This window comes from Calonectris borealis, chromosome 30, assembly GCF_964195595.1.
Source record: "Calonectris borealis chromosome 30, bCalBor7.hap1.2, whole genome shotgun sequence".
Classification (NCBI taxonomy): domain Eukaryota; kingdom Metazoa; phylum Chordata; class Aves; order Procellariiformes; family Procellariidae; genus Calonectris; species Calonectris borealis.
In genome coordinates, this window is record NC_134341.1 from 1,176,602 (window position 1) to 1,200,599 (window position 23,998).

At 41.4% G+C, this 23,998-nt stretch overlaps 1 protein-coding gene across 10 annotated transcripts in view; it reads right to left on the reverse strand.

The window, feature by feature from the left end:
* Positions 1–696: 696 nt before the first annotated feature.
* Positions 697–23,998, reverse strand: part of DIP2B (disco interacting protein 2 homolog B) — a 70,839-nt gene continuing 47,537 nt past the window's right edge. For 9 of the 10 annotated variants that reach the window (XM_075133656.1, XM_075133657.1, XM_075133658.1 and 6 more), the window contains 27 exons: positions 23,405–23,514; positions 22,563–22,665; positions 21,465–21,529; positions 21,109–21,202; positions 20,460–20,579; positions 19,543–19,657; positions 18,848–18,987; positions 18,492–18,628; positions 18,097–18,177; positions 17,472–17,599; positions 16,576–16,690; positions 15,411–15,612; positions 14,897–15,006; positions 14,676–14,756; positions 14,010–14,133; positions 12,832–12,953; positions 12,093–12,204; positions 11,512–11,621; positions 10,731–10,861; positions 9,976–10,144; positions 8,758–8,928; positions 8,170–8,231; positions 7,986–8,043; positions 6,278–6,352; positions 5,498–5,675; positions 5,184–5,307; positions 697–4,692 (listed from right to left, as the gene is read on the reverse strand). In XM_075133656.1, coding sequence (XP_074989757.1) covers positions 4,440–4,692; positions 5,184–5,307; positions 5,498–5,675; positions 6,278–6,352; positions 7,986–8,043; positions 8,170–8,231; positions 8,758–8,928; positions 9,976–10,144; positions 10,731–10,861; positions 11,512–11,621; positions 12,093–12,204; positions 12,832–12,953; positions 14,010–14,133; positions 14,676–14,756; positions 14,897–15,006; positions 15,411–15,612; positions 16,576–16,690; positions 17,472–17,599; positions 18,097–18,177; positions 18,492–18,628; positions 18,848–18,987; positions 19,543–19,657; positions 20,460–20,579; positions 21,109–21,202; positions 21,465–21,529; positions 22,563–22,665; positions 23,405–23,514 — 3,290 coding nt within the window. In that variant the 3' untranslated portion in view covers positions 697–4,439. Of the gene's footprint in view, positions 4,693–5,183; positions 5,308–5,497; positions 5,676–6,277; positions 6,353–7,985; positions 8,044–8,169; positions 8,232–8,413; positions 8,581–8,757; positions 8,929–9,975; positions 10,145–10,730; positions 10,862–11,511; positions 11,622–12,092; positions 12,205–12,831; positions 12,954–14,009; positions 14,134–14,675; positions 14,757–14,896; positions 15,007–15,410; positions 15,613–16,575; positions 16,691–17,471; positions 17,600–18,096; positions 18,178–18,491; positions 18,629–18,847; positions 18,988–19,542; positions 19,658–20,459; positions 20,580–21,108; positions 21,203–21,464; positions 21,530–22,562; positions 22,666–23,404; positions 23,515–23,998 lie in introns of those variants that run through there. The other variant, XR_012670441.1, reaches the window with a different exon arrangement.

Here is a 23,998-nt window from a genome sequence, read left to right on the forward strand (position 1 = left end):
TAACCATGAATAGGTACACGCATAGACGGTAGCTGGATTGGATTATATTATTAATGACATCCTCACTAGTACTAAACTGTATCTTAACATTTATGAATATTTAAAATAAATCTTCATAAAAACTCCACGGTTAGTTTTGGACCGCAGATTGTTCAGTGTTAAATCCCAAATGGCACCGCAGTTTCTATTTCATCAGCTCATACAAAGCCTTACGCGGTTGCTTTAGCCTCCAGAGGACAAAACCCCTCGCATCTTGCTGGGAATCGCAAAGGTTTAAGAGTCTGTACATCTCTCGCTGAATTCCAGTTCAAAATGAAACATACTAGTCCTGAATCCTAACCAGAAATGGAATAAAGAGTATTTAATACTACAGTAAAATCTTAAATATAGGTAGGTCATGCTTAGAACTGCATCTAGTTCATCCTTGGCGAGTGAGCTCAGTTGTAACTCTGATGTCAAAAGCTAAATGACCCGCTGCTGTGGGTACGAGACAACTCTGGCAAGCCACGGCAGTGTAGGGAGCTCGGCTCTTCAGGTCTCCCACATTTCTATATACAAGTGAAGTAACATATTTGCAAAAATACTTACAAGTTCTCCCTTCCACCAGGAAAAATGCCAACCAATGTTTGCTTCCTTAAAAAAAACAAAAAACAAACCTCCTTCCGAGAAACAGCAGATGAAGAACTAAGCAAGCAATCAGGCATCAATATTTATTAACACAAGACAAAGGAAACACAATCAATGCGTTAATGGAACACTGTCCAGCCAGATGTTAAATTTAAAAATGTATATCTAATCTAATTTTAAATAAATAAAAACTTTATACATAATTACATAATGCTGTAGTCTGAATTTGACAATGGTAAATAGGTTGACAGAAATTAAAGAAAAATTGCATTTAGGGCTAAAACGTATCTCGTTTTTACAACCTTATTTTTAGGACAGTTAGTATGACACATCTTAATTACATTTATTTAAATCAGAAATGCAGTGCAAATTTTAACAAAACAGGACGTGAAATTACCTGTACGCACATATTTTGCTTAGGGAATATTCATAAACAGCAAGACATACAAAATATTTTAGTTCAAAGTGTTAAGAATTCCTCGTTTCACTGCAGCTGTTAGCTTGGAATCTGATGGACAACAGAAGGAAGTAATTTGCCTTCTGCAACTGGATAAGCTGCAAAGTCAAACTGGCACGGAGAGTCTGCTTCTTGGGACTCAGCACTCGGTTCAGCAGTTACGGAAAAGCATCCGACTGAACCTGAACATGCAACATCGGTGGCCCTGCCAATCTTCTGAAGTATCTCGGTCTGTCCTCGTATGGAACGATACCACGCAACCGTTTTAAAGCAAAACGGTCACATCTTTTGACAGCCCTCCCAAGACAACCAAATAATCACTTATCAGTTTGGAAGAACAAACTGACCCCAACCTCAAAGAGGCTAGCAATGAAAAATACTTAGCACTTAGTGCTGTACAGTTAGTTACCTCACAGGGATGTTGTAAGGATTAGGTAATATCCTCATCTACAGATGAAGAAACTGAAGGAGTGAAATGACCCGTTGAAGGTCTCGTGGCAAGTCATTAGCAGAGCTGAGTTAGAAATCGGGTTTCCAGATTCACAGCTCCATACTTCCTCCTCTCCAGTACACTGCTTTTCACTGTGCCAAACACGGACAAAAGCATTCAGTAAGTCAAAACTGGCCAGCTGCTATATGTCACTTACTGGCGATCAAGAATGGAATGTCACCTCCTTCTATAGGCAGGATGGTAAACGTACAGTTCTCTCACACAGAGAAATGTAACATGCCAGAATAAAGATTAAGAGTACACAGTAAACTTGCAAAATAAAACCCCAAACCGTAAGCAGCTATCAATACCTATCCAAATAAAAAACAAGGGAAAAAAAAATCAAAATAATCCAGTATGTCATTCAAAAATGGCATTTCAGAAAGTCAATCTGCCACATACTGGGATCTTTGATCAAATTAATACATGCATTTTTTATTTCTGAAAAATTGCGAGTAAAAATAAAAGACAATCCTAGAATTGTACTTAAAATCCACTTCAATGGACAAATAAAGTATTTGTTGAAACAATTTATCTAAAGCTTTAATGTGAGTAAGAAAACGGTCAAGACCGTCAGAATTTTTTTCTGAAATGGGCAACAATGAAGTGAAGCTGTACTGCAAGTCGCTTTGCTGTGCAAGACAACATAAAAAATAAAGTGATGCATAACACGTAATAATGAGACTTTGCTGGCTGAAAAAGGAAAACAACTTTTGTGCACATTACACCCTAAATAAGTTGCAGTACCAACTGTATTAGTCACAGTTACACCTGTCACTTTCCTCGCTTTGTGGCCAATTTGTTAAAACTAAATATATTAAAGACTTCATGCACAGGTATTTTAGGATGCACATCTTAAGAAAGCAGACAGTATCCCTACCGCTAACAGAACAACCTTTCACACCCAGGCAGCAGCACAATACCATGAAAATTGCATCTGCGGTGTTGTCTTACTACTGCGGTAGATACAGAAGAAGAAGTTGTTCGAAAACATGCACCTGTAAACTGAAGCGTTTGCAAAGAACTCTTATGTCTAGACTTGCCATAATAACTTCCAGTTTCTAAATCTATTCCTCCACCAAATAATTTTCGAAAATATCATTCGGAACTTCTTATCTGAATTTTAATACTCTTGTCTTCAGTGAAGAACTAACAATGCATCGGGAGTTTTTCAAGGACAAAACTGGGGTTTGCTTACAGATACCCTGGGTTCTGCTCTGATAACTGCCACAGGATCTTCAGAGTTCATACTACAAACCTTTTAAAAACTGCCTAAAAACTCTGAATGAGGTAATCTGGAACATTTTAATAACAAGTTTATTTACACTGTATACCACATTTGACTCAAAAAAACCTGTTGCAGTAACTGGTATCAGCTCATTGCTTCCAAAATCATATTTTCTTAACACCCATAGGAATTTAATTGTTCTTAAAAGATTATTAAGTATTAGATGAAAGAAAGGTAATTTTGAGTCAAAGCTTAAACACCGTCTCTCCCTCAGCCCAGGGTGCAATTGCTTCCTAACAGCAAGAGCTTATACCCGCTACTCTAAGGCTTCTGTTTCTTTACATTTACTAATGTGAAAACTGACAAAGTATTTTGAAAGCTGGGATATTAATTTTCACAAAGTTATTTAACGATGTGTTTACCAGAATTGCTGTCTCATTTTAGTGCCTCCTCCTGTAAAAGAAAAATTGCATTCAACTTAGAACCCAGAATTATCTAATTTCTTTCTAGTGAATGCTTTGAGGAAAACTGGGTTGTTGTCTCCCAGTTTACATTAAAGCCTATTTACAATATTTCTTGCTCTACCTAGAAGGAACTGAATGGAATAATGACTGAATCGCACAGTGAATTTAACTGTGTGTTAATCTAAAGGATTTTTTTCTTCCTTTAAACACAAGGTGTCACAGAGGGTGGAGGCAGAGGCTGTCACTCAGGTGCATCATTTCAGTTAAGCATTTTGGACTTGCACTGCGATTTCTACCAAATTCCATGTTACTGTTTAAATTCAGCCTCTTTTAGAAAGATGTGCCTTAAAAATCACAGGTTTCTACATGCTATGACACACTTCTGGCCAGCAATAGAAGACTACATACTGAAATAAGAAAACTTGTGAAAGATGTGTGTATCTCACATTAGTTGTCTAACCAAATGTAATTATGCTAAGGACCACAAAAGTTACTTGTCCTTAAAAATTTCTACCTTCAGCTGTCATCATTATCCAAGTTAATTTTCTATCTAAGTGAATTATGTATAATAATATTTACATATTTAAAATATAGGCAAAATTCTTTTTAAATTCAAGAAATATCTATATGAATAAGTAACTCTTAGATTCCGTAAGTTATTGATTTGGTCATGGCACAATTTTAAATAAGTTGTGTGATCCCATGGAATGAATAGCTACAGTACAGATGCAAAGTACGTTATATAGTAGGGAACTGCAGAACTCTGATGACCCTTTTCTTAATAGTTTATTATCTTAACTAAATAAACCCTCCCCTTATAGAATCCTAAAACAGTATTAGATAAAAATACAAATATGTACAACAGATGAAAAAAGTAACACTACTGTAAAGGCCTTAGGAATTTTGTAGCTCACACACTTGTCAACTTTGCATTTTCTATAAAGCTAATATTTCAGTAAACTGTTACAAATGTTTTCCATTGTCTACCACATTTCCTTTTGTCCGTTGCTAGTTAACGCGATCTTAATACCGCGGGATGAGATGAAGGGAATATGGCAGCAATCTCAAACTTTATATCAAGTATTAGTAATTTTCACCAGCTTCATTTCTATAGCCACTCTTTGTCATTTAGTGGTCCCGCAAAGTTTCTCAACATCACTTCCCCCATATATGTTACATGTTATAGGCTACATATATGGGGTCTAACTGATCAGCTAGAAAACTGTCGCGGAGATGCATCCGTTGTTTCTCTCCTCTGGAATTGATAGGAATAACTCCAGGATCCACTACCACCACCACTCCCACGATCAGGTAATGTTCTTCCAGGACCACATTTGTAACTAGAGGAACTAAATCCAGGGCTTCCTGTTCACAGCCACACAGCTCCACAACAACCACGAGCAAGTTGGTCCATGTGAATACAGCACTAAAAGTTAAAAAGAAAAAAAAAAACCAAACAGAAACCCCAGTTATTTTCACAAAGATCCAAAGTTTACAATTCTTTATCCTTAGATGGAGTTTACCATCTGCTTTGGGCTGCATTTCCAAGTGACCTAACTCCAAGACTTAATCTCGACGTGTCAAAGATCAGTTCAAACATATCTCAGTACCACCTAGGGAGACATACGAACTAAATGCTGCTTTCACCGACTCGAATATAAACGGTTCTGTACACCACTGAGCAGGAAATCACCATTTCTATTTTGAATTAAGGCTTGTGAGAAAACATTGAGTCAGTCAGCCCAGTATTATTCTGATCTACAGATGGGAAATGAGGTGCATGACTTGCTGATGGTAACACAAAAAAGTATCTGAATTTGTCTTATGTATTTTTTTCTATTAAATCCTGCATCTTTGCATAAACATTGCTACATTTCAGTTAGGTTAGGATGAAATCATTTTTCACGGCTGTTTTACCATTCAGCAATGCTTCTGTGCGTTCGAGATACAGAAGTCTCAATATCGATCGGATGGTAACGCAGTCCCCTCAGTTCCAAAGTCTCATCCAGTGCTCCAACAACGTACAGTGCATCATGGCGCTCTAGAGAGGAGAGATGGGAAATGAAGTGTATGCATACTATGAAAACAGAAAATGGCAGACAATAAATGGAATTTAGATAAAACAAAGTGCCTCTTGTATCCAGACACGCGGATCAGGACTTATTCGCTGCACAGTATGAAAGGAAGCTCTTCATCTTCATTTAAAAGATAAAGACTAATTTCTGCCGTACCTCCGCTGGCAGCTGTGAGCTCTGTCCGACGAACAAAACCAAGGTACCCAGTCCGAGCCCAAAGCGTCTGAGCAGCATCGCCAAAGCTCAGACGAGTGTTGAAATGATCAGCTTGAAGGGTTTCATTGTCATAGATAGTATAGTAGCCGCTGGCCGTGTGTGGACTATTTACCCAAATCTGTACAGGAAGTGGAAAAACAGTCAAATCCACACACTACAAAAACAGAGCATCTGCTGAGTATTAAAATGAAGCAGATAATAAACTGTAACAAGAAGGTTCTCTTTTTATCTAAGGTTTTCCAGATCCAAAAATGTTCTGCATTTAGCTCAAACCTCCAAATATCCTGTAGAATCTTAAAAACCTGTCTTGCAGATCTACTCTCCTAATAACTGTAAGCTGAGGATTAACTCAGTAAATAAACTGCGGATTTTTATAACATGTGAAGCCCAAAAATTGACAATAATTGACACAGATCAAATATACTGGTGTGTAATCAAGATACGGAAAGCAAAATGTAAATTGGATTATTTGGAAGCCAGTTATGCAAGACTTCGAGTGGAATAAGCCTTCCTTTCTAGTAGGCTTTCTTTTTCTTTAAACTTGACAGTAAAGTAACACACCCAATTCTGAACACTCCAGCAATAATTCAGTTTAAAAAGGCCTCCGAGTATTACCACTCACAAACCGTCCTCCAGCAACTTACATAACAGAACAGAGAGAATGTAGCTCAAGAAGCAGACAACAGGAAAAGCTACCTAAATAGTGAAATCTGTGCTTACCTCCCCAAGATGAGAATCTCCAAGAGGCCCTTTTGTCTCAGGATTAACAATGACTACTTTGACTCCAGGTAAAATCTAAAGATCACAAGAGGGAATATGTAATCCGTATATGAATTAACTTCAAGCGCAACTAAAATGCAAAGGCTGTTCATTTACCTCTGGAAAGGCATGATTTCACCCACAGAAATTACAAACAGGTATAAAACGTGCTAGGACATGTACACTGAAGTATGCTAACGGTATGATTGTATTTCATGACTCAAGAGCCACATAGGTAAGGGATTCTAGGCCTGTAAATGTTGCTAGACCTTGATTTTGAAGAATTCAATATTAAAAACTACTGGGAAACATCTTTTTGTTAATCCATTTAAAGAAGGGAATGAGAGCTACAGTAAATCTCAAACGCATGCTGATTTCAAGGATACAACAGCAGACACTTTTGATATGGTTCATTTACTGTAAACAGAACCAATTCTCCCAATTGTTTCAGCAAAGCACGCTTTTAAATCAACAGATACTTTATTATAAATCAAACTAACTTTTCAGATGAACAGCGTAACCAACTATCTACCTGGACTCGTGCAAAGCATTTGACACTGTCCTGCACAACATCCTTGTCTCTACATTGGAGAGACATGGATTTGACCGATGGACCACTCAGTGGATAAGGAATTGGCTGGACGGTCACACTCAAAGAGTTGCGGTCAACGGCTCGATGTCCAAGTGGAGGCCAGTGACGAGCAGCGTTCCTCAGGGGTCGGTACGGGGACCGGCGCTGTTTAACATCTTTGTCAGTGACATGGACAGTGGGACTGAGCGCGCCCTCAGCAAGTTTGCCGATGGCACCAAGCTGAGTGGTGCGGTCGACACGCTGGAGGGAAGGGATGCCATCCAGAGGACCTTGACAGGCTCGAGAGGTGGGCCCCTGCGAACCTCATGAAGTTCAGCGAGGCCAAGCGCAAGGTCTTGCACGTGGGTCGGGGCGATCCCAAGCACAAATACAGGCTGGGCGGAGAATGGGTTGAGAGCAGCCCTGAGGAGAAGGACTTGGGGGTGTTGGTTGATGAGAAGCTCAAGATGACCCCTCCAGCTCTGGGGCCCCCAACATAAGAAGGACATGGACCTGTTGGAGCGAGGCCAGAGGAGGGCCACAAAGATGATCAGAGGGCTGGAGCACCTCCTCTGAGAAGACAGGCTGAGAGAGCTGGGGTTGTTCAGCCTGGAGAAAAGACCTGGGGAGACCTTATAGCAGTCTTCCAGAACCTGAAGGGGCCCTACAAGAAAGCTGGAGAGGGACTTTTTACAGGGGCATGTAGTGATAGGACAAGGGGTAATGGCTTTAAACTGAAAGAAGGTAGACTTAGATTAGATATAAGGAAGAAAATCTTCACTATGAGGGTGGTGAGGCACTGGAACAGGTTACCCAAAGAAGTTGTGGATGCCCCAAACCTGGAAGTGTTCACAGCCAGATTGGATGGGGCTTTGAGCAACCTGGTCTAGTGGAAGGTGTCCCTGCCCATGGCAGCAGAGTTGGAACTAGGTGATCTTTAAGGTCCCTTCCAGCCCAAACTATTCTATGATTCTCTTCTCGTGCCGTGCCACAAGACTACCTTTCCTAGCTACACATCTAGATCATAAGGGGCATAAAAAGAAATGTGTGGTCATCGGATGCTGTGTGCCATGCCTATAGGTAGTAACATGAAATTACCTTCCCAGATTCTGAAAGCAGCAGGCTTTGTGGAGCTCCTCTTTCCACCAGACGTACTCTGAAGGTAAAGAAAACATTGTCAGGGAAAAAAAAGAGCTGAAATCTACTGAGAGGTGTGACAGCTCAGTACCATCACAACATTTTATATAGAGTTATTAAATAAGTTTAAGTAAACTTACTATACCTGTCATGTCTCAAGGATTTCAGATCTACATACACCGTGGTGGGATCAGGCCCAGATGTTCCCTGAAGAGTTAACATTTAAAAAAAAAATTAATGTGTCTACAGAAGTCAGGGTAACTTCTGCCTGAGCTCATAAATGTTTCCAGGGGTTTCTTACTGGCAGCAAAATTCACATTCACATTTCCCCACCTTTGCAGTTGCACTAAGGGAAACACTTCAGTAAACAGGCTATTTTCTCTCCATACCAAGTGTAACACCAGTGTGGGATGCATCTTCGGGGAGGGGGGAGCTGCCATGGAGACGGCCCAAGCACTCTCAGCTATCAGCCCTGGGGCAACTAGTCGTTGTTTACATGGAAATAAGCAGTTCTCTAATGTCATGTTTCAGTTGTTTTGAGCATCTGTGATATAATCTGGCAGTTGAAAACAAGAGAAGCTGCTTAAATCTTGTGCCAGCTGTTCTCTACAAAGCAGATGTTGGGCTATGCTAACAACGCAGAAGTGCGTGCAGATTAGGAAGTTTGCCGATTCAGAATACAACGGAATCTGGAAATCTGACACCAATGACAACACATGCACTAGAAAGTTACCTGTAAACAGATAGCAACGTTGACTCTTGATCCGAAGGTGGTGCTTACAGCACGAGACGACAGGCCAATGTCTTTGAAGAGTTTGGAGAAGGAATGAGTGAGAGAAACTCGCGGCCGTTCCTCTGCAACTACCACACAAGTCCGGACACAGGACAGATTAATTCCTCGTGCCTGGAAAAGACGCAAATGAGTGCAAAGGATGGTATATTGTAATCGCCTCTGCCACACTGCACCAAGATCTTCCCCTCTCAAGATGTGACATTTGGTTTTTATCTCTGGAATTCCAAAGAAATCACTCAAGAAATGCAGGACAAACCCTGTTGTTGTATTCAAACTATTTCCTCTTTTCAGCTTCTATTTGTAATTATAAAATGTATCTGACCAGAGCCTAGAAATACTGCTAGAACAAAATATGCATTAACAGTGCTTCCTCCTCTGCTACAGAACGTAGCATCACATGCTTCTGCAGTGCTTTTCAGCTAAGATTACATCTGTTATTCGCTATTTATATAGATGGAAACCAAACCAAGTGAGAGTAAAGTCATTTACTGGGATTACACTGAGTCTTCAACAAAACTGGGACCAGAATCCATTATTATTTCTACATGTGATCATTAATGCACTGAACAGCACTAGCCAGTTGTTCGAACCTGTGCATTATTCTGTTTAACTGGTGACACACAACAAAGCAGGCACCTTCAGAACTCTGCCACCGACAGAACAAGACTGACCCTTAATCTCATAGATGGAGTACACTATTTCAGTAAACCCCACGCAAAAAGCCACCTCAAGCATTTTATGTAGCTATTTTTTTTTTCCTTCCTCTCATCTCCAAGGAGAAAACACCTCTATTTAGCAAATCGCCTAACGTGTGCTTTACATCATGTGCTGGTCTGAGCCTTCACTGCAGACTGTTATATAAGCAATCCTTCTGCATAGCATTCCGCTGCTGGCATCCTCTCCTTAGGGTTTGCCCAGCCGTCTCTGACACTTACTGGCAACGTGCTACCTACACTGCAATACATACACCCTACTCAATTTCAATCCTTTTCATTTCCTGGGGCTGCAAACATTTTCTGTTGCTTTTGCTTTTTGAGCAAGCTGTGGACTGGAGACTTCTGCAACAGGAAGACTGTTGTATTTAACAATCGTATCACTTTGCTTTACTACCACAGTTTCCTTAATTTATTAACATAACATTCAGGAAACATTTCTTACCTTTAACATTTCAACTTGGTTTCCAAGTCCCTTTGTGCACAGTTCCATGACTGAATAGGAACAGAAAGTGTCCCTTATTTTATACTGGCTGACAGTAGATAACCAGAGAAAAAGATTGGATTCCAGCTCCATAGGAGGAATTAAAATTGACTGGTGTCCAGAATACACACTGTGAAGAACATTAAGGAAGAAAACATTTTTGTGTAGCATGTAGTTATCTGTAAATTAATATTTACTATATTTTCATGTTACATTCCTGCTAGGCCAAAAGCAGGTTGTGGGACTCTGCGTCTGAGGCAAACTGATAATATCTCCAATGCCCACCTTCTCTAGCAACTTTGTTTTAGAAATACAACTTACTGTACAAGAATAACAATTTATACACACACAAATGTGCGCACATGCTGTCAGAGTGAAGGAAGAGAACTGGCTCAACCACACAGTTTACAGAATGAAAACTCCCTTACTGCAACATATAATCAAGGAAGAAAGGCAAGAGAAACATTCTGGAGCCAGTAATATTTGGCAGCACAAATACGCATAATCAAGATAGGATAACATCTTGCTAATCTGCAGGAAAAGGGAACACATTATTGTCAGTTCAAAGACAAATTCTCCCCTTACTGTAAATTAGTCATTTTGGTAATGTCAACATAATCTCTCTGTAATTACACCAGATAAAGACATGGACTGCCATTTCCCATTTATAACCAGCCAGGAGTTAATCTTTTCCTTTTTCCCCTCAAAAGTCATACCTGCAAAGGCACCAGAGCACAAAACCTAGTCCACAATAGGGGTCAAGACAAATTGCAATCTGCCGAGAGGAGTAGAGCTCACACTGAAGCTTGATTGCCCTGCAAAGGCCACTCACTGCTGCGTGGGACATCTGCAACACAAGAGACAGAGAAACTGTGCTGAAATTTAAGGACATCAAAATAGGACTTCATCAACACAGGCAGGTAAGAATAAAGGTAGGTTTGCCTTGACAACACTCCTCCATAAACCATGTTTCCTCCTTTATCTTCCATAGCAGAGGCAGAGCATTGCAGAACCCTCTGAGCCATAGCAAACCAGAAATACTGATACCAATATCTATTGCTTAAAAGCTTTAGGCATCTCAGACTCCAAAACACAGCTTAATTAATGACAATCTAAGGCTTTCATTTTTTACGTCCTTATCTTAGTTTCTGTCAACTGCATTCCTATTCTGCTGGGGGGAAAACAGAAGCTCACAGCTCTGCTACTTGCATCGCTCACTATTCTCCTAACAGGCAGCTCTCCAGTGGGAGGCAGCAGCAGAATCCCTGATGCCCACTGTAGAGACCTGTCTTCCTATATTGCAGCACTAATTCTTCAGCACAAAGTCACACTGCATTGTCTGCAGCGAATCCATAGCTTTATTGAAAGAAAAGCATGGTCTTTTTTTAAGCTACAGGAGCCAGCTTTGGTGGAGGTCGAGGGGAGAGGCAGTTCAGAGTATCAGCCAAAGACAAGACACCAAAAGCCCCGTCTTCTAAAGCCATTTAGAAGCCGTACCTTTACTCCTGTAAGCATGCCTGTTGTGGAAACACTAAAATCTAGATATGCTAACATTTCAGGCGTAGGTGGCTTATAGATCTGAGACAGCCGCTTCCTGGGCAAGTCATCTGTACAAGAAAGGAACAAACATGATTAATTTTTGATCACTGAACTGGTATTTGAAAGGAGAACACAACTTCCAAAAAGCCCGAGATGGACGACAAAGCTTTCTATTAATTCTCTTTCCAAAAGAGACAGACTAATATATGACAAGACTCTTGCCAAAGTTCCCATGTAGAAAATTAATTATTCTCAGAAAAAGGGAGAAGAGACCAACTTACTCTTGTCTAAGGAAATTAACAGTTGTCTGCAACATGGCTTTTCAGTAAAATTATTTTCCGTCCATAGCTCAACAAATGCAGAAGAGATGTCAGTAAACAAGGTCAGACCTAGCTTATATCTTGGATAGTTTTTCTAAATATTCAAACAAATTCTTAAGAGCCATCCAGTTAGCATCTGAAATGAGGGACAGTCCCTTTGGAAGTCAATGGCAATGCCTACACAGAACTTCAAAAAGTCTTTTAGCCCACGGACCGCACCTGTGTCAATGATGGTTGGCCAGGTTTTCACATCTACAGCAGCAGCTGCCTCTCTGGATTTCAGTAGTCTCATTAAGGTCTGGGTTGTGAGAATACAGGCAGCTTTGCTGACCTAAAAAGATAAACACTTACTAAAAAAAAGGAAAGGCAAAGGCGTGTCCCAGAGACACTGTCATTGCAAGATTTGATGTTCAGAGAGTGTATTTTACCATCTGTAGCCAGCTTCCCCTAACAAACTTGCATTCATTTCTTTGGCTTTTGCAACACTGCTCTCTACTCTTCCTTCACTAAAATGCCAAATGCAGACTAAAATGCAAAAAACCACATCAGGACCTTTAGAGCAGGTGAGAACATTACACAGTCTACATCTAGCTTTCTCCCCATGGTTATAATGGGGGGGCATCCTCTCCTGGTTACTGGGCTTGGAAAGTAACTAATAGCAGGATCTGCACTTGCCCAGCAGTAAGGAGTGTCAATGTGAAATTTTAAGTGCTAATATCACGTTAGTATCTCTCAGAAACCAGCTGTTTCATAGCAATTCGTCTTGCCACATACGGAGAGGTGGTTCTCCCTTGCATTTTATGAACAAAAACACTGTCCTTCAGTTGTAAGATGTGCTTCAATCACTGCTGTCATGTGAACAGCATGGGAGTTTGGACAGCTGTGTTAACCACTCGAGCCTGAGAGGCCGAAGCAAGACTGCTCCAGCCATGCTCTCGGCTACAGCCCCGTTACTCACTTCCACGATCATTCGCACAGTGGGCAGGGTAGCAGTGAGGCTCTGAGCATGAGGTGGTCTCACGGTCACAGGGATGCAGCCAGCATACAAACAGCCATAGAACGCGGTGATTAGCTCAATGCCTGCAAGGACACGACAGGCTGTAGTGTAGGACACTGGTGGATGGACACCCTGGTGACACCAGCGTTTCCCCTGAGTACTTTTTCTCCAAGCATCTGTTACAATTTCCGTTAGAAGGTGGTACGCACACTCGTCACTTCCACAGCACAGATGTGCAACATAAAGAGTTCAAACACCGAGGGCAGCGCAACAAGGAAGCTAAGAAAGCTTGGGATAGGGGACTGGGAAAGTAGAAAAGACCGACCACACAGAAAACCATATCCATCTTACAGGAAAAGAATGTTCCAAGTGTCAAATGACTCAGAAGTCGGTCAGGACAAAACAGAATTGTCTGGCAGGGCAAGAAGTACACTGCTAGTGAGAGGTGCTCTCTGGTGTGTGAGCGCCTTACACACGCCAAGTGATTAAGCTGTGCGCTACCAGCCACAGCAGGCAGCCTGCACTTCCCACTGTTCCCAGCCTACTGCTGTAGAAAAGGCATCCAACAGCCTCAGATGAAGCGCCCGTTTTCTGCACAGCTGAAGGTGATGGCACCAGTCTCTACCAGAAGCCACCCTGCCATTTCTCATAGCAAACTACACGCTTTCCCTGGATGAAAAGCTGCCAACTGGCAACGTGACTTGAGACAAACAAGACCTGAATAGACCAGGAGCTGAGCAGTCTCAGGTGGGGTGACTAGCACAATTCTCCAGCACATGCAGTGCGGTCACAAGTTTCTGATAACTTTGCAGTGAACATGTCATACCAGAGGATCTTTGATAACCACAGAAGTCTTTCAAGTTTTTATTCTAAACATCATGACACAGCAAGATCTAGCCAGGAGTGAGAAGGTACAAATTGGCTTTTCCAAAACTCTAGAGAATCGAAGTTCTAGTCCTGACACTGCAAGACTGAGGACAGCCCTCTCTGGAATCAAAACTAGATCAGTGAGTTATGCAGTCCCTAGGGTATCGCTGTTTCAGTTCTCTCCCCTGTATTTCCAGATCTCAATGAGATTTCAAAGAAAGACCATGCTGCATTTCCACAGTGGGACGCAGTCATTATTAAGACTTGCTTACCAGGAGGATAAAGAAGCACCACATTGTCTCCTGCATTGAGATGTCCTTTGTCACACAGAACTGATGCAATTCTCTCAGCTTTTTTGTGCAACTGAAGGCAGGTGGCTGTGCACACAGTAGTTCCCTTGAAAGGAGACAAAAATGCTCTAAACAAGGCCTGGCACAACACATGTGTCAGTAAAATGGCTGCTGCTGCTGCAAAAAAAAAAACTTGCTTGCTAGTGTCAGTCTATAGCTACTAGTTATCTATACCTATAGGCTGCTGGCATTCAATGAGCCATTTATCCACTACAATATCAAAAAGATAGAGATGGGGTTAGATCTGCTCTAGAAAATTCTACCTTCCAGGGAGTCAGTTCAAGTCTTCTTGCACCAAAACCTTGCCAGAATATACTCAACAGGGATACACCATTAAATGACACAGGAACCAGTGGGACCTACAAACACGCTCAGTTTTAAAATGAAGCATTGAACCATGACAGTCATTTACATGAAGTGACCTATAGGTTCAAAAGGTTCAAATTTTAAGTTACAAATCTATGGGCAAAATCCGATACAGAGACTAAATAGAGGACACTGGAGTGGGCAAAAGTTTTTAAACAGTCTCAAACTTGCGCTGAACAACATGCTGTGGACCTTAAAAAAACAACTCATTGTTGACTGTACCTTGGCATTTAATAAAAGGAAGAGTGGGTGATCAGGAGTTGCTTGAGCTCTCCACTGTAATACCTCTGTCAGGAACTGGTGCTGAAACAAAGAGGCAGTAATTAAATGCTAGTGCTTCTACTTCAGAGGCAGTACTTAAGTCCACTTCATGTTGCTGCTTTGCATTCAGCTGTAGGGTAAATTCTTTTCCCATTCTCTAGCTGTAACAAATACTGATTTACCTTTTTAACTAAATCATTGTCTTCTATTTGACCAAGATCTCTTCCAGAGGCTTGAGCAATACGCTTCCCAGCAACCAGGTTCCCCACCATCACAGAGGCAGGGCCAACGCCTGTTGACAAAGAACAGCGGCATGAAATCTGGACTTTTAATGCAAACGGGAAGGAGCTGGCCTAGAACTGCAATCTGCAGGACAGCAAAGGTACAAAGATCGTCTGTAGGATCCCACTGCTCCTGGGCGTGGGTGCAAGAAGGGAGGTAATGAAACCTCACTGATACAGACCAGAAGGCATTGCTAGTCTCCTATTCATCAGGAGAGAGAATCCCAATGAGTTCAAAGATAGGAATCAGAATTCCTGAGTGACACATGCAAAGGGAGGCCTCAAACACGCCCCAGCCACAAGAGAAGCTCTGGCCCCAGCAAGGACACTCAGTGTCGGAGGCATCACACAGCTTCCTAGGTCTGAGATTGTGAACTTCAGTTTACTGACATTAAACAAAAGGGGCTCGTGTTACCTGGTTGTTTCTGCCTGGGTTTTGGCAAGTTCGTCACACACGTGTGTGGGCACATGAGGATGTTGCAGGGATGCAGAGAGCCCTCCAGAAAGTGCTGTTTAGTTTGAGAGATATGGATCCCTCCCAACGGAGTTTTTGGCAATGTATTGGCTGGCACAAGAGCAAGGCAATATACACCCACTTGGTGAATGCTGTCAATTGCCTAGAGAAAGGAGAGATGGTCACTTGAATTCTTGGTACTACTCGAGACAGTCTACTGTTACTGGTTGCACTGACATACTGCAATACAAATCCCTGCATTTATAAGGTACCGGGGAGCAAGTCAGTCACTATCATTCCATTTCACCTCTGTAACATCAGCGAGCCCTATGGTAAGAGTTAAGTGCTTGTTAGCATCCCTGTCTTTATAGTTCATCTCATTTACAAGAAATCCATTTTTAAATCTTTCACGACCAAAATCCCAAAATATACACAGTTGCTTGATGAATCATGTGATTTTGATCTTAGGATTTTATTCATCTGTCTCCTCTGAACCATCACACTCTGTTCCTTTTTGTTCACCTCAGCATTCAGGCATCTAATACCTTATTCAGACCACCAGATACTTCCCTGATTTTTCTCCCCAGTTTGCATACTTCATAACCTGAAACACCATTCCCAAGAATGACATACATGCAATGCAGGCAGCTCTCAAAGTATTTGCTACTCATTCTACTTACTCAGGACTACATCAGTCAACTGTTTTAACCTTTTTCTGCTTATGGTCTCCCTGCTGAAAATGAATTGCCAAAGATAAGGGTGGCTTTAAAGCATAACTTTGAGCACCAGCATGATCCAACTCCTAAGCTTGAACACTGGATCTGCTTTGCAGTGCTGAGAGGCAACCGCGTTTCTCTACATGGTCATCTTGCTAGCATAATGCTGACCGCTTTGTCAGAGCCTACGCTATTCCGTGTTGCAGCCGCTTTCCCAGGACCTTCAGGACATAACAGAACAGCTTGTACACAGCAGATGTACCAGCTTGTGACCCTGTAAAAATACCTTGCGCCAAGAGGGATCATGAGCCTGTGCTCTTTCCATCTGGGGCCTGCTGATGGCCTCTTATCTGCCCACACACTGAAAAACTGCACAAACCCACCTCGTCCATCTATGTAAGTGGGCTTACCTGCAGCACTCGACTCATCCACTGAAAACTGTCTTCTTCAGATGCATCTGGCCTCTGCTCTGCAACCACCACAATCCTCTCATCATAGAAGACAGATACTGAGAACACAGCAATCCTAAGGAAAAGAGGAGAGCTATATTGGCAAAAATTCCAGTTTTACTCCTTGGGAATAGGAAGCCGAGGAAACAGACTAAAGACAGAACTCGTAAAAAAAACCCATGGGGCAAAGACAGAGAGAAAACATTAGCCAATTAAAACTGAGTCAAAACCAAAAGACTTTGTGAAGTATATAAAGGATTAATTCCACCTTCTGATGAAATTTCTACATAGCATAGTCCCCTGTCCTCTCAACCTACTATCATATTTCTGTTCCAACCTGTGGCAAATCACAAATGCAATAAAAGCTTTAAAAGCACCTACGTGATGCAGGGGGCTTAAAATCTCCTGTTAAGTCTTAGAGACATGAGCTCCAACCCTGCCTGAGGATCTAGAAAATTATATCCACAACTGCTAAATAAAATTAAGTATTTTTGGACATTAATGAAACACTTCCATGCTGCAGAGCATAAGCCATCAACTAACTACTACAGAGACTTAAAAGTAAATTCTACAGAGACGGAGAATTAAATTCTCCATGTGGCTGACTTATCTTGTTACTTGAGTCCTTCCCCTAAAGTACACAGACTTGATGAAAAGCCAGACAGGACAGTGGGGAAAACAGACCTGTGTTGGCCAGGATCAGGCCAATTACTGTCTAAACCAAAAACATATTTACTTTAACTGAGCTACCCAAACAAACCAGTTACTGAAGAGAAACCAAAGATCATACTAAAGATCCTGTTTCACTATATTACATGCAGAAGCTTATGGGGAGGGGCAAGGTTTATTTTACTAACCTTCCTCTGTAAACTGTTTTTATTGACTCTACTGCCAATCCAGTTGCTACAATGTCATCGGCATTATGTCTACGTCCGCTAACTGTCAGCAATCCATCCATTTTTCCAACCACAAACACCAAACTGCCCTGAAAGATAAAAAGTGAGTATATATAAATACCAGCGAGTAACTTACATAAAGCGGATATTCAGATGTCTTTCATGACTTGCATATTTCGTAACTATGGCTACGTCAATGGAATTTGTATAAAACGCGTTTTCTTTCTCTTTAAATTATATCATTTATGACTAAAGCAGGAGGAGCATTCTAGCCTCTCAGTGAGACAAGACACTCCAGCACGCGTATCAGAACTGCCATAAAAAAGGCTTCTTACACTTGGTTTTAGAAGAATTAGCATTCTAAAAATGTAACAAGCAACACAGTAAGGCACTGTAATGACAACATGCTGGAAAAGTAAGGGCTCCTACTGGCTCAGGTGAACCCATTAACTCTCAACTGTCTTATCCACAGCAAGCTATCCTTACACATACTTCCGTACCCAAACGCTTTTCTTTTAAACGTTCAAGGCTATTAGCACGAACAAAAGAATACAGCAACGCAAGCTCAAAAAGTATTATTACGTACGGGTCCAACAAACCCCAGCAAGCCAGAACGGACAAATGGCACATCACCCACCGGAGAGCCAGCCGAGTTCACAGGGATAACCTGCAACAGAAGGGAGGACATTGGAGGCAAAGTGGATTTGCCTGAGGATAGAAAAACATTCCCCACATCAAGAATTGCACTATATGCAAGTGAAGTGATGAGGAGAAGGGGAGGGAATCCTTGGAACAGTCATTGTTTTAGCACTGTGGGAGACCTTTGTGAAAGAGGAACATTGAATATATCTAACTGTAATGAGTTTTTCAGTGTATCTTTTTAAAAAACATTAACACTTAAGCTATAAAACCAAGAGATTTACAAGGCTATCAGTTCTACATAGGAAACAGGGAAAAAAAGATGCATTCTACTATACATACCTCAAATGTATTCTTTGTCACCCCTGTCAGCCCATAATACATCATTCCTCCTGCTCTGGAGCTAACACAGATCTCGCCAATCTCATCTGTTTTACAGAGCTGAGGTGGTCCATCAGGTTTCACTATACACATCATTCCTAGGACGAATTACTCATTGTTAAAATAGTCCCCAAGATTTGCCTTGTATAAGAACTGACACGTTTAACCGTGACAGATACGACAACACAGTATGGGGACTGCCTAACCTCCCCCAACGCTGAGGCTGAATATGAGAGAGAACATTGACCGGTTCTTTTTCTGAAACATTCCAGATCATTTGCAAAAAGGTCTTATAGGAGACTCCTGCACATTTTTACCTCCTGGCATCACATGGCCAACATCCTGGACAGTGAGAGCAGAGTTTTTATCTTCAGTGTTGACACGAATCACACCAAAACTCAACCCATTCATGGACAGGATGGCTCTTCCAGGCAAAGGTGCCCCAGGGACCCCAGGCCTTTGAAGGACACAAAATCAATACACTGAATCAGGCATACAGGCTATTATTAGACTCGGATGAAGAAGATATCGCAGCAACAGAAATATGCATATTCCAGTATCTCTTCTTTGCATAACAAATTTAAAACTATGAAGTGGCAGTAGAGATTGCCTCCCAGAAGAGCTACATTGATCAATAAGTAAGAAACGGTATTCTTGGGCAAGTGCAACTCTTTAGCTTACCCCATGTTAAACACCAGCTCCCAGGCCAGAAGATTACAGGGACGTTTATTACAGAAGGCAGCCATGGGCAGCAACAGACTATGAAAATGACTGTCCAAGTCCAAAGGAAAAAGCAGTGCACAGTTCTTACAGACATCTTAGAGGAAAAAAAGCACTCGTATCTTAGGAGAAATGTTTAACAACTTAGCTACTTGAATACCTGAGCAGACACAGTAAATGTCAGTGGAGCTTATTACATGCTTAAGTCAACTATGACCAATCGATGTGTGAAAAAACCTCAGCCTGGATCACTTAATCTAGCAAATAGGCTGCAATGCTGCACACCCATTACCTCCGTATTGCAATAGTCATCGCTTCTGGAGAAGTGGCACATGGACAAATTGCCTCTGGTTTAAGCCCATGGCTCTGAAACAAGCTCAGGAAGGCATCACATGAGGAAACAGACCCTGGAAAGAAAGAAAATATGCCACTATGACTTTACATAATTTGATTTAAAAAATTGTCTGTAAAATAACCTAGAAATAAGTGCAGTGTATTTGCAGCATATATATACTGTATCACTTCTAAAAGCTCCAGGTAGCATCTTCCAAGATACCAGCCACAAAGGAGCTTAAGCGCCTACTGAATGTGACTTGGGAACAGGCGTATTCTCTTGAACAAGTCTGCTTTTCTCCCCCAATTTGCTTCAGAGTTGTTACATGCTCACAGTACAACAACAGGCTTAAAATACTTTCCAAACCTCCAACAATTACTGCATATATGTAGGGTCTGTTTCCATGCAGCATGCATAATCAAAACAGCTCTAATGGTATTCCAAGTATCCCTTGCAGTTGGTGCCATCCAGAAAACATTCTTTAAGCTTTTCACTAACAGCATTCCTTGCAGATTTTTCTGGGGATTTTTTCCCCTTCAAAGTTCTTCTTAAAAGCCTTTACCTTACCCCCTGCTAGCAATTCAAAACCAATCTCACTGTGTCTACCAGAATTCTGTTTGACACACAAGAGCTCCCCACTCAACTCTCCCGTTTCTTACTTTGCAGTATCTTTCACAACTCATACTCAAAGGATGAAAGCACAGAAAACCCCTTGCCCTGGTGCTCAAGTACCACAATCCACAGCTCTGTGTTACTACACAGATGCCCTAACTGATATCTTCTCGGAAGTACCTACAAAAGGAGTTAAGCTTGAGCTTGTGCGACAACTAGCTGAGAAACCTCCCTCCTGAAAACAGCCGGATGTGCATACTCACAAGGATTTGCACCATCAGTTACAATCAGCATGCGTAGAGAACTCAAACTGACGTCTCTTTGGTCTCGATGGGCCATCATGGCCCAGTGCAAGTCTCGACACTTGACTAAAGCAACTTTTGCTGCAAACCAACACAAAAAAACACCACCATGTAAGGACAAATAAAAGCTTTCCATGAGTCATTTTCATATGACTACACACTCCAACACTCCCAAATGAGAAAATTCTCACTGAAGCAAGCAAGTCTTAATTAATTGAGCCTGCAGTAACAGCAAACCTCAACATACAATAGCATCTGCTGTGGCATACAGGCCATTTGCCCACCACCTGAGCCAGGGTCTGTCACTATTGGAGCCCCTCCTCCAAAATGCATAAATCATTATCACCATCTGAATGTCCTCATTCAGATGAGGATGGGGGTGAGGACAAAGGCATTGGCTTCAGTACACAGGTCATGAGGTCCCCATCAAGTTCGCTGACATTCATGTGGCATTAGGACTTTGTGCATATTTAGAAATAAATTAGTTTTGGCCCTTGTGATTTGTCATGGAAGAGCAAGGAGACAGGCTCTAAAGCATTTGAGATTTTAATGCCCCTCATTCATTTACCCTGAGAACTTCAAGCTGAAGTTGTGGAACACACACAGTTACCTTTGTGGGCATGAACCCTCTGCACCCATGAGAGCGGACAGGTTTTCATCACAGAATAGGGCACGCTGATAGTATGCAGTTTGTTCATTACATTCTGAAAAGTTGAAAAAGATTTTTAGAAAAGGGCTCACAAAATCTATTATGAAGCAGAAACAGGAGTCACCCTCACTCCCCATCAACCCCTACCCCACCATGAATTCCCATAAGTTTACTGAGGATGCTTCTACACTTCCCTCCAGAGAACTGCTGATCTAGTAGGGAGAGAAATGGTTGACTTAATAGGTAATGGTCCTCCACCATCTCCTCAAATGTTGCAATTATAAAGAGTTCAGAAAGTCCTTACAGGCTCAACTCACCGTTAGAATGCCATGCCACAACCCTGCATCCTTCTTAAAATCCAAAACATTCACTATCGTTTCACCTGGGAAAAGAAAGTTGTAGTTTTTAAATGTGCCAGGACAGCTGTGACTACTACTTATGCTAGAATCTGCATACATTTGAATCTGTCATTTGAATCTGTCAGATCTGCTCCAAGAGGTACACATGCAGCAAGCAAGTGCAGAGCCTTGTTTGTCTGATTATACGTTTTACTAGTCAGAGCTCCTTGTTATGCAAAATAACACAACTGAACATCAATTTAAGAGAAGGAATACATCCCAGAAAGTTGCAAGAAAATTACATTCCAGCCTGTAATGTACATTAGTAGAACAGAAAGGGTCTTAACCTCATTATGCATGAGCAGTAGCAGGGGAAGAGAGTAGAGAACATCATTCAAGCACTGACTCCCAGAAGCAATGGAAATTAAAGTGATGGCTTCCAAAAGACAAACTCTGCATTTTAAAGTACTATGACATACAGCTCTGAAAATAAAGTTTCAGTCATGGATTAGCTTGATTTACAAGGTAGACCAGACTAAAACCACATCCTACAGCAGAACTCTCTGTACTCCCACCAGCAATTTCCAATCTCCATTTCTCGGTTAGCCAAAAAGCCTCATGCGACTAGTACAGAACCATGCAAGAGGTGCTTTGATATTTACACACACGATCAAGAGCAAAAGTTTGGAAAGACATTTTAATGGGCGATCTGTACAGTGAGAGGGAGACTCAAGCTTGTTGGAAAAAGCTCCACTTTTGATTCATCTGCTCCCCTTTCGATTCATCAGAATAGACTTGTTAACTTTCTAGACATGATGCAAATCCCACTTTTTATTCCTCTTCACTATGGCAATGAAAATGATATAGTTTTGAATGGAAAAGATTATAGATAGTCTTCACTTTTGGAGGAGAATTAATCTGCACTTTTTTCTTTTCTTTTTTCTTCCCCCCCCCCCCCCAAGTAGACACTATTGTCTATTGGTTACTCATAGACAGCTGTTAAAAATATGAGAGGCAACCACTGAAAATGATGTCGCTGAACCTTCATTCCTTTGATGTTTCTGTGACATCACCTACCTTCAGAATAGTTGCAGGCCTGAGACAAGGCTTGACAGTGAGACAGCATGGCAATCCGAGACACTGTAACACCCATAACACTGCCCTCTTTGCTCGTCTTGTACTACAGAAGAGAAAAAAATTCAGGGTGTGACTCTGGATCCCCACGTGTGAAGAAAATTAAATTACAGAATCCATATTAAATAAAGTTTTGTTCCTCTAAAGCTGCTGAGACATACTCAAAAAAGTATCTGCTTGTAGAAAGGTATCAGCAAGGTTCACTACAGAAAACATAGTTATTCAGGTAGCAAACATGTTCAGCTAACTCCAGAGATATATGAGATAAAGATGGCAGTTGAATGTGTTTCTGTTTGTTTCACCGTTACTACTTCTCACAACATCTCCTTCTGCTCCCATAAGTAAACTGAAAAGCCAATTTGTAATTTTAGAATAGCCAAATTACTGTTACTACTTAAACCACTGCAATTCCTAGAAGTTGCCTTACTGAGGTGTACAAACGAAAATAAGCTCTGCTAGGAAGAACAGAAAATTCGAAATGCTGTTGGCAGTTTCAGAAATCTGTGTTAGGAGGTTACACTATCTCAGAGAGCTCAGTTGTCTCAATTACTAGCTTTCTGGAATAAGAATAATGTTCTCCAATTCATTCTGAGCAGCATTCAAGGCCACAAAGATATTCAAAACTAAAATAAGCTTCACAGCAGGTTGTACACAGCGGATGACTTGTTTCAGTGGCTAGAAACTGGGAAGTTTAAGGTAGCGAGGTGAAAATATTATCTCTCTGGTGATTAGAACATCAAATTCAGCTCACGGAAACTACTTTCTATTCCCCATTCACTACTTACCTCAATATACGCTGGCTCAGTTCCTGCAGCTGAGATGTTGGGCTGCCAGTCCTTAGGAGATTTGGAGAGGTATTTTGAATCTGTCACAACCCATTTGAGCCTGGGCCAACCTAGAGCCAAAATTAAAGTAGAATATTAATATCAGTTTATTTATTAAGGGATTTATATTCTGCAAGAATACACCAAACCCCCATTATCTGTCCAAATTCAGTTACACAAGTAAAATACCAATCCAAGCCAAGCTACTAGCCAGAAGGTTCATCTCGTTTCTCATCAGGGAGTTCAGTGGGCAACAAGGCACTTCCTCTACTCAGGAAAGATCCCTGCAGTATTTCTAAATATAGCTTGTTGTATCATTAATAAAACTGGTTTTGAACCTGTCAAATGCCACTGAAGGGATCTGAGGACAACCCTGGCTTGTAAGGTGGATTCATTGTGAATTCCAGAACAACAAAGCAATTCTGTCAGACATGGATCAATCTACACCATATGCATAAAACCCAGAACAGTTGAGTGATACTAAGAAAAGTTGCTCACTTTGCCCCCCCAAAATGCATTCAGACTTCCGACAACCACTTTCAGACAGTTCAGCTG